We start from the raw sequence: 11,433 nt of genomic DNA, 5'->3' as shown, positions 1-11,433 counted from the left end.
AACACCAAAAAAACGGTGTTTTTAATTTCGGAGAAATTTTTTTTTTTTTTTTTTTTTTTGGAGACAGAGTCTCGCTCTGTCGCCCAGGTTGGAGTGGAGTGGAGTGGTGCAATCTCCACTCACTTCAAGCTCCGCCTCCTAGGTTCATGCCATTCTCCTCCCGAGTAGCTGGGACTACAGGCGCCTGCCACCACACCCGTCTAAGTTTTTGTATTTTTAGTAGAGATAGGGTTTTACCATGTTAGCCAGGATGGTCTCGATCTCCTGACCTCGTGATCCACCCGCCTCAGCCTCTCAAAGTGCTGGGATTACAGGCATGAGCCATTGCGCCCGGCTGAGACTTGCTTTTTTAAAAAACTTACCATAGTGTTTATGAGATTCAGTCATATTACTGTGTGTTAGTGTATGTAGGTGGTTCGTTATTTTCACTTCTGTATGCATTGCATTAATATATAATTTACACATTTTATTAATAAAGGGTATTTCAGATATCTTCTATACATACAAGAAGTTTTTTTTAGATGTATATCTTGATTGGAATTGCTGAGTTATAGGATATATATTGACAGCTTCAGCTTTATTAGATGATGGTTAATTGTTGTCTGAAGTGGTTGTGCTAATTTACTCCCACTAGTAGTGCACATGAGTTCTTGTTTTATATCCTTGTCAACACTTGACGTTATCAGACTTTGAAAGTTTTTGCCAATCTGATGGATAGGAAGTGTCTTAGTTCATTTTGTGCTAATACGATAGAACACCACAGACTGGATTATTTATAATGAGCAGCAACTTAGTAGTTCACAGGTTCTGGAAGCTGGGAAATCCAAGATTAAGGTGCCAGCAACTGGTAAACCTCCTTGCTACATCATCCCATGGCAAAGAGAGGGTGAGACGAGAGAGCAAGAGGGGGCCAAACTCCTTCTCTTGTAAGGAACCTACTCCCTTGATTATGAACCCACTTCCACAATAAGGACATTAATCTACTCATGAGTGGTGCCCCCATGAACCAAACACCTCCCATCAGGCCCTACCTCCCAATACCGCCATATTGGGAATCAGGCTTCCAGCACATGAACTTGTGGGGATATATTCAAGCCATAGCAGAAGGGCTGTCTTCCTGTGGTTTTAATTTGCACCTCCCTAATTACCAGTGAGGTCAAGCATCTTTTAATATGTTTATTGACCATTTATACTTACTTTCTTGTCAGCTCATTAACACATTTAAAAAGATGCGTTTTATCCAACATGCTTAGCAGTTTCTAGTGGATCCAGAGTATACAGTCTGTGGAACTGCTAGAATGGAAGTCCAGATCTTCTTCTCTTTTTTCTCAGAGACAGAGTCTTGCTTTGTTGCCCAGGGTGGTCTGAAACTCCTGGGCTCAAACAATCCTCCTGTCTTGGCCTCACAAAGTGTTGGAATTACATGTGTGAGCCTCTATGCCTGTCATTTTTTTCTTATTTTAATTAGAGATGAAATCTTGCTATGTTTCTCGGGCTGGAATGCAGTGGCTCTTCACCAGTGTGATCATAATAGTGCACTACAGCCTTGCATTTCTGGTCTCAAGCAATCCTCCTGCCTCAGCCTCTTGACTAGCTGGGACTATAGGCATGTGTCACAGCACCCAGCCAAATCTTCTTTTAAAACTAGTTTTATTTTTTAAAATTTAAAATGTAATATACATTTAAAAGAACAACAAAATAAATGAGAAGAAACTGAGGGAATTAATAAAAGTAAAAGCTGTAATTAATGAAATAAAAACCAAACTATTGGTAGAAAGAATAACAAAATCTAAATGCTGATTTTGGAAAAAGTCTAAGTGTAGATTTAAGCTTTAATAACCTTATAAGTACAAATGCTGTGGGGTTAAAAATCATTTGAAAGTTTAAATTTCCTTCACACTAAATTTAGTTTTGTGGATTTTTGAATAGTAAATATTTTATTTAAAATGTTTAATTTCAGTCACTCTATAAATCAATCAGGGTTCATCCTCTAAAAGCATAATCAGTAGGGTGTGTATGTATATGTATCAAATTTATATATGTGATGTATATGGATACACACATGCAATTCATTACAAGGAATTTGCTATATGATTGTAGGGGCTGGCTAAGCAAGTCTGAAATTTGTTGGGTTGGCAGTCAAGATGGGAAGACCACATCAAAGGCAGGCTGGAACTCAACAGGCATGGGCCAAAGCTGTTGTCCACAGGCAGCCAGGAAAGGAAAGTCACAAGCAGGATGGAACTCCATAGGCACAGGCGGAAGCTGCGGTCCAAAGAAGGAATTTCTTCTCTTTTAGGGGGAAGCCTAAACCCTGGCTTTTAAGAACTTTAAAACTGCTTCAATCGGGCCCACCCAGATTATCCAGAATAATGTGCCTTTCTTAAATTCAACTGATTAAGGGCTTTGATTACATTTGCAGAATACCTTCACAGCAACATCTAGATTATGTTTGATTGAATAACTGGGGACTGTGGCCTATCCAAGATGACACACAGTAAAAAGGCTATCACACTGATTGAAGATGGCAAAACTTGACCTTAAATTTACATGGGAGAATACTTGAGAATAGCCAGGAAAATTATGAGAAATAATGCAGTGAGGAGAGATCTGCCTACTAGATATCATAATAGAGCCATAAATCGATACAATATTGACTAGATTAGTGGATTAAGGAGAATCCAGAAATAGAGCCCAGGATGTATTTGAGAATTTGAAGCTAAAACCTAAATTAATTTAATGAGAAAAAGGATAGCTTATCTAATTAACAATGTTAATAAAACCAGCTGTCCATAAGGAAGGAAGGAAAGAAAAAGCAGACCATCATCTTATACCATAAACAAAAGTAAAGTCTAGTTATATTAAAGCAGGGATTCTCAACTGGGAGTGGTGCTGATTATCTGGGGATAGATGGCATTTATTGGGCAAGGAATGTCAAAGTCGCTCCCATTAAGAAACACTGTGTTAAAGATGTAAATATATTACAAAATATCTTGTAATAAAATCTGGAAGACTGCATGTACATTCTAAGGGCAAGGAGGATCCTAACCAAGACTAAAACTTAAGAAGCTGTAAAATAAAGTAGAACACGTTTGACTATATAGTATTTAAAATGTTTACATGACAAAAGACATCATAGAGTCAGTAGAAAAATGGCAGATATGGTAACGATATTTGTGTAGCAGAGGTGAAAAAGTTTCATATCTACTATACAAGGTGCTTTTACAGACGGACAGGAGAAATACAACTTAGCAAAATCTTGGGCAATGTATCCTAAGAGGTTTTCACGGAAGGGCAGATCCAGCTTGCTATGTAAACAAACATGAAAAGTAATGCTCAAATTCGCTAGTAGTGGTCAGGGAAATTAAAGTAACAAAGTCATAATCAAGCATCACTTTATGAGACTTTCAAAATTAAAAGAGAAGAACTTTTGTTGCTGTATTTCTGGACTTTCTGTATCTTTGTTTTTTTGTAGTTTATATTGTTTTTTTTTTTTTAACTTCTGTCATGTTGTCTTTCAGTGGTATCTGCTCTTTTTATGTAGTTCCTCTGCATGAGGCAGTTTTGTACTGAGAAGAATGTGGGTGCTGCCTGTGATACTTACTGGTTAGATACATTTGCCCAAGGTCATAGAGGTGTAGCTTCACCAGCCAAAATGTAAAGGCTGACTCTAAGATGTCTCTCAGCCTTCTAATTTGTGAAATAATTTTTGCATACTTCTTTTTAATAAAGTTTTCTTTCTCAGGAACGTTTGGATGAAGCAAATGCTGCATTGGATTCAGCATCAAGACTTACAGAACAGTTAGATGTAAAAGAAGAACAAATCGAAGAACTTAAAAAACAAAGTAGGTTTTTTTTTCTTTTCATTTTTCCCCCACTACAATACTGATATTAAGTCAAATGTAGTCTTCTGTGATAAATTGGCACAGTTGACTGAGACCAACTTCATTGATGTGTGACTTCGATTTGTACCTTCCCTGACTGATTTGCTTCAATTTAAGTATGGTCCTAGTGAAACCAGAGTCATTAAGTTGGCCCTGGCTGTCCAGTTAGTTTTCCTGGATGTTGAGGCAATGCCATTGTGTTGACTGTCACCCTGTTGACCATCAGGGGTCGATTGGACTGATTGGACTTTTTGTGGATATGATTTCTCCCTTATCAGTTCACATGCATCTTACCTAAAGCCATCTGATCTGTTAGGGAAGGCAGAATTCTCAAATAAAAGAGTAACTTTCTGTGGAATGAACGTCTGGGTATAGCTAGATTTTTATGATTGTAGATGGTGTTTTACCACAGGCACATCATGTATTTTTTGATGTTTATAAAGTGTCTCATATACCCTGTCCATTCCCTAAGGTATGTCCTATGCTTAGGATTATTAATTGGTTCAGTGATCAGGTGGCTTACAGGGCTTTGTTGAATCCAACAGCTGACAAAGATGGCATTATCCTCATTTCATCTCTGATTTAGAGGCAACCAGGAAGTCAGAACTATTCTAGGGCTGCATTTAGTAGGTAATGATTCAAGGTTATTGGAAAGGTGATAATGGAGCCTAGAAATGCATCAACTTTAGATGTCTAGGTTAGGCACAATAGTAACAAGGCATGTAATTAATAAATACATACCACCCTAACATGAAATTAGAAATAAGCAAAAATAGGAGATGGTACAGCAGAGGAACTGTCAACAACAGAAGCAGTGACTTAGACACTAGGGAGGCAAGCCAGCAGGAACCACTGACGCATGGACACCAAAGGACAAGCCAAAGTAAGCTTGCCTAAATCCAGTAGGAGACAGGAGAGGGGAGATTTTTAGGAATACAAAGAAAAAAAGACAGATGTGAAGGAATTTTCCTCAAAATGACTTGATTCTGAGGCAAGTTACTGCCCAACCAAAAGTCTTCTACCTTGTAAGACTTGGCCAGGCTAGGATCTCTAAATCTAGTAGAGGGCCTGGAAATGGGCAGCAAGGAAACAATTATATATTGAGTGTCTATTATGGACATTTGACATAACATTTATGTATTTAGTCTTCTCATCATTTACTTTTTATAAGCATCTCTAAAATAGGTGGTATTACTTCCATTTTATGGATTAAAGAGGCAAGATTTGAACTCCGATCTTTTTACCTATTACCATAATTCATGGTCTTTCCATATTATTGTAGTTCTGTCAGGAAAATGGTTATTTATAGTCTGACTTGTATTTTGTTCTGTATATCTCCAATTTCCCCTGAAAATATGGTAACATCTTCTGTATTGTGCCCTAATGTTGAAATGGTTGCCTTTACCAAGAGCAGTATTTATTTAGAAAACAGTCTAGTTAGCCGGGCGCAGTGGCTCAAGCCTGTAATCCCAGCACTTTGGGAGGCCGAGACCATCCTGGCTAACACCGTGAAACCCCGTCTCTACTAAAAAATACAAAAAACTAGCCGGGCGAGGTGGCGGCGCCTGTAGTCCCAGCTACTCGGGAGGCTGAGGCAGGAGAATGGCGTACACCCGGGAGGCAGAGCTTGCAGTGAGCTGAGATCCGGCCACTGCACTCCAGCCTGGGCGACAGAGCGAGACTCCGTCTCAAAAAAAAAAAAAAAAAAAAAAAACAGTCTAGTTAGATTGAAGGCCAGTGCAACTACAGCATTATCTGGAAGACATATGGGCAACTGAGAGGAGACACACTGGGAATTGATAATCTTCAGGTTGGGCTAGACTGATGGAGATGAAACAGCAGTGCTGTGAACCAGCTCATTGCTTTATGACAGCTCAATGCTATATGTTATGCTATTATAATATCTAAGGCCGCATCCTCTTTTAGACACCTACCTGAGTAATTCCCAATAGTTGATGGTAAATTTAAAATTCTGTGATTTATTGTCGTTAATAAATATTATCAGAGTTCTTGAAATACAGATTGAGCATCCCTAATCCAAAGTCCGAAATGCTCCAAAGTCTAAAACTTTTTGAATGCTGACATGATGCTCAAAAGAAATGCTTATTGGAGCACTTTGGATTTTGGATTTTTGGATTAGGGATGCTCAGCTGGTAGTACTATAATGTAGATATTCCAAAGTCTAAAAAATCCAAAAACTGAAACATTTCTGGTTCCAAGCATTTTGGGTAAGGGATACTCAATCTGTATTTAGTACTTGTTCAGACACTCATTTAAGCCCTCACTAGTAGAATATTTTCAGATGTTCTTGATTATAGATGATAAGGCTTAGGTGGCCTAGGTTCCTATTCATATAAAAAATGCTAATATTCATTGTAAATGTATATGAACTTTGGACTTATTTTGTGGAATCAGTATTAGCTACAGAGAAAGCTCTGATTATGCTTGTATAACTGGTATTTGAAAGGGCAGGCAGGAGGCCAGTGTTACACAGACAGGAAGGGGTGTAAAGAGACAGTTGGTTCTGTTATGTCTCTAAGTCATTCTTGCCATTTACAGCTCTTCTTAACAATCTGTTTTCTTGTATTACCTAAGTGCTTTAATATCACTTTTATATCTCTAAATACAAATGCAATTTTATTTTCTCAAAGCTGCACTCTTCATTCGATAATATAAACAAAACTTTTATTGGCTCACTTGTTTCAAAAGAATCACTGTATATTTTCTCTCCTAGATCATTAAGTACTTTAAATGTTGATTGATGTTGTAATACTGTACTTTATTTTTAACACAAAACTTGGCCAGACAGCAAAAGTATTTGCCAGGAGAAACAATTTTGAAAAAGACAGATTGCCTTTTGTTGGAAGAAAGTACATGGAGACTTGAATTGTAAAGACGAAGTATTGTTTTACTTCTAAGCATCTGTAGACTAATGATTAGTTGATACACAGTTTCAGCATTTAAACAATATTAAGAATAGGAAGCTCACTTTTAAAAGTATTTTATTCAAAATGGTTGATTATGTCATTGCTACCAGAGATGAGATGATTCAGTCTGGTCAAACACATGAAGAAGAGAGCTGTTGCAAATAACACCAATATTGAAACAGTAGACTGTTGGTAATTTCAGTCATTTCTTAAGAGTGTGTATGTGCATCTGTGGTTATGAATTAAGAGTATTTTTGGGCCTTGTGTGAAAAGTATGAAGACAGATGCTTATCAGGCACTAAGTATTTAATGAGAACCAACTGCTTGGCTTCCTATTAGGTGCTGTACGAGATACTAGATAGTATCCCTTTTCCAAGGAGTTTAGCTAAGGAAATGACACATAGTGTAGATACCCCGCAGGTTAGTAATTGAAGACAGTGGTGCACAACAGTGATCATAAGACAGGGCATATTTAGTTCCTCCAGAATCCCATTAAGGGTCAGGCAGCATTCCATGGAGAAAAGGAACTTGAGTAGAGACATAAACCAGTAGTAGGGAACTGTTTAAATCTTTCTCCCTGTCTCCCTCCCCCTCTATCCCTCTTCCCGGGAAAGTAACAAAGAAAATAAATCCCACGATCCTAAGAGTACTATAGTTTAGTAGATAGTGTTGGCTGGTAAAAGAATTACTGCTATCCTTCCTTTTAAAAATTATTCTTTCAGCGTTTTACCTGAAAGTGTTCTTCAATACAGTTCCAAAGACTTCACATGCCATCCCATATCCAAACTCAATACAGTGGCCTATGAAGCACATATGACAGTGGTTTTCATTAACTGCTCTGAGCTGATCAGAGTTCAGAATTTCCATGGAATTGTTAATGATGAGAAAATATACACCTGTGACTGAACCATTAAAATGTGTTATCTTGCTATATTTTTGGCCAAATTTGACATTTTCCTTTCCTTCTTGTTCTCTACCATTATCCTTGACATAAATTCCTGCTTAAATGGAAATGATTTGGCCGGGCGTGGTGGCTCACACCTGTAATCCCAGCACTTTGGGAGGCCGAGGTGGGTGGATCACCTGAGATCAGGAGTTTGAGACCAGCCTGGCCAACATGGTGAAACCCTGTCTCTACTAAAAATACAAAAATTAGCCAGGCATGGTGGCTCATGCCTGTAGTCCCAGCTTCTTGGGAGGCTGAGCCACAAGAATTGCCTGAACCCGGGAGGTGGAGGTTGCAGTGAGTCGAGATCACGCCACTGCACTGCAGCCTGGGCAACAGAGTGAAACTCGGTCTCAAAAAAAAAAAGAAAAGAAAAAGAAAATGATTGGATAAATTGAAATAGAAAGCACAAGATATTGTTATTTTGATAACTATGATTCAGAAAGGTGGTGAATTTTACGTTGTACAAAGAAAAGTGAGTTTTCATAAGCAATGCAAATTTAGTTCTAACATCAGGAAGAACTTTTGGTCTGTCTGCTCATTTATACCTGTATCTGAAAGGGCAGCATAACTGATTTTTTTTTTAAGAAGGTTGAATGACTACTTTTAAAAGTCTCCTGTGAGTTGAGGATGGAAAATTTCCTTAGACTGGTTTTTAAAAGAAAATCTAGAAGAATGTATAAAATGAGTCCCAGTAAAACTTACTGTAATATGAAGCATGAAAACATGTTTTAAAACTACAGATATAAAGGAAGCTTAAAATGTTTTCCATGGAACTACCTTTACGGTGCTGGATGGTAAAGCTTTTATTTTAAATAAAGACATTCCGTTTTCCAGGACATGATTTATACAAGAAAACATATAATGTCCTGTTGAACATAGGCCAAATACATTCCCAGACGCTTTGTTACCCAAACCTTTTGAGGGATTTCTTTATAGATGTTTTTGGCAGAAGTGGTGATTTTAGAGGAAACATATAAGAAGTACCAGATGCAGTTTTCTGAATTGCCATAAATGGTTAAAAAATTATTGTGATGATATAAACATCTGGGTATACTAGACAATGCCAAATTATGAGTTAAGAAAAAAGTGTATGTCAATTAGGTAAATAATTAAACCTTTTTCAACTGAACTGTATTTTAGAAATTACAGTTAAAAAAAATTCCTCTAAGTTTAAAGGGAAAAGTAAATGATATAGCAATAAGAATGTTTTGAGTTAATGTGTTTTGTGTCCTTGCCCTTATTTATGTATGGATGGGTACATAATTCAGAACATAACTTATTCTTTTTGTCCAGTGTTCTGTTCTTTGCAGATATTCTCTTTTCCCAGAGAAAATCATTATTTGACTTATTTCTCTAATATTCATTGTTTATTTGCTGTGTGCTAAGCACTGCAATAGGCACTAAAGATATAAAGACAGGAGACAGGGGTCCTGCCTTCAGGAGGTTTACAGTCAGGCAGGAAGGGAAGATGACATGTGTCAAATACATGCAACAAATGATTTAGAAAGGAAAGAGCTATCCTTTGTACTTGGTGTTGGTAGCATGGAAGGGTAGAAAAGGCTAGTGAAGGGCTCACTTGAACTTACTTGAATGATGAATAGGTATAGCTAAGAAGACAGAGAACTGGGGAAAACTGTTCTAGACAGAGGGAGGAATTCCTGTGAAACTGTTTGGCATAATCTGGAAACTGGCTGAAGATACAGTTGACTAGTAATGACCAAGGGTGCTGGGTATGTGTGCACATGCATGTGTTGGAGTGGAGTGCTGAGAAGGTGGAGGTGGAAGTGGGTTGCCGTGTGGAAATAAGAATCTCTTAGTATGGATCACAAGCACAAATTGTAAACTGAGGCTATGATGATAATATAAAAGAGCACATGAAACTAGGTAGAGACTAATCAATTAAAGAGTGTTTCTTATGGAGGCAGCAGATTCTCAGCTCCACCCAGCTGCTGTCATGCAAGAATGTGGGCCCGGTGTTGCCATGTCTTCAGATCTTTGAAGAGACATTGGAAATCTGCATTTTTTTTTTTTTGGTGAAATATCCCATTAAAAAAAAGTTAATTTCAACTTGTGGATTCAGGGGTATCTGTACAGGTTTGTTACATGGGTATACTGCTTGACACTGAGGTTTGGGGTACAAATGAGCTCGTCACTTAGGTAGTGAGCATAGTACCTATTAGGTTGTTTTTCAGCCCTTCTCTCCCTCTCCCTCTTCCCCCTCTGGTATCTCCAATATCTGCTGTTCCCATTTTTGTGTCCATACGTACCCAATGTGTGGCTCCCGCCTATAAGTAAGAAAGTGTGTAACACTTTTAAAATTAAATATATATTCTGTCTCACATGCCAGAGGGGTAAAAATTAAATATATAACCACTCATAATATTTACTCTTTTTAAAAAAATTAGTTCTGTTTCAATATGGAGAAATATAGTACAGATTATCTGAATTCATAATAAAGGGTTGAGGGAAGAGAATGGTGAGGAAAAATAAATTCGATTCGGTTACATTAAAAATATTTATGTAAAATCAAGTGTACATAGTAATTCCGATGAATAATCCAAATTTGGTCTATATCTAATCCAGTAGACCTCAACCAATCACAGATTGTGATCTAGTGGAATTCAGATGAAGTTATACTGTATGAATAAAATTATTTTCCTAGGAGTTCATTGCTAAGAAGTAGAAGTTTATTTTATTTTAAGAGGCAAGGTCTTACTTATTTTTTTTTTTTTTGTAGAGACAGAGACAGGGTCTCTCGATATTGCTCAGGCTGGTCTTGAACTCCTGGCCTCAAATGATCCTTCTGCCTTGACTTCCAAAAGTGCTAGGATTACAGGCGTGAGCAACTGGGCCTGGCCTAGAATTTTAAAAGATACTTTTCATTCAGCAATGAACAATTATGATTATGGGACAACAAAACATTTACCATATACTCTAGACCTTCAAATTCTGGGTCGGATACAGTTGAAAATAATTGAGTTAAAAGACAAAGCAGGGCTGGGCATGGTGGCCCACGCCTGTAATCCCAGCACTTTGGGAGGCCGAGGCAGATGGATCACTTGAGGTCAGGAGCTGGAGACCAACTTGGCCAACATGGTGAAACCCTGTCTCTACTAAAAATATTAAAAAATTAGCCAGGTATGGTGGCACATGCCTGTGATCCCAGCTACTCAGCAGGCTGAGGCACAAGAATCGCTTGAACCTGGGAGGCAGAGGTTGCAGTGAGCAGAGGGTGTGCCACTGCACTACAGCCTGGGTGACAGAACGAGACGCTGTCTAAAAAAAAAAGAAAAGAAAAGAAAGACAAAGCAGATGCTTATAAAACTTAACCTCAAATTGCAAATAGTATGGTATCTTTTAAAAATATATTATTTGGGCCAGGTGCAGTGGCTCACACCTGTACTTCCAGCACTTTGGGAGGCTGAGGTGGGTGGGTCACTTGAGGTCAGGAGTTCAAGACCAACCTGGCCAACATGGAGAAACCCCACGTCTACTAAAAATACAAAAATTAGCGTGGTGGCAGGCATCTGTAATCCCAGCTACTCGGGAGACTGAGGCAGGAGAATTGCTTGAACCTGACAAATGGAGGTTGCACTGAGCTGGGGCACCACTGTACTTCAGCCTGGGCAACAGAGTAAGACTCTGTCTTAAAATATATATATATATATATATA

The 11,433-nt window shown here is 38.1% G+C and overlaps 1 protein-coding gene across 1 annotated transcript in view; it reads left to right on the top strand.

Annotated features, from left to right (window-relative positions):
• Window positions 1-11,433, top strand: part of TRIP11 (thyroid hormone receptor interactor 11) — a 73,477-nt gene that overhangs the window by 48,284 nt on the left and 13,760 nt on the right. Inside the window, 1 exon segment of the mRNA XM_017857863.1 lies at window positions 3,746-3,845. Within this exon segment, the coding sequence (XP_017713352.1) occupies window positions 3,746-3,845 (100 nt within the window).

This window comes from Rhinopithecus bieti, unplaced genomic scaffold (genome assembly GCF_001698545.2).
Source record: "Rhinopithecus bieti isolate Rb0 unplaced genomic scaffold, ASM169854v2 scaffold_41913, whole genome shotgun sequence".
Lineage (NCBI taxonomy): Eukaryota > Metazoa > Chordata > Mammalia > Primates > Cercopithecidae > Rhinopithecus > Rhinopithecus bieti.
The sequence above is the reverse complement of the archived record's forward strand: the minus strand, read 5'-3'. Positions and strand labels throughout refer to the sequence as shown.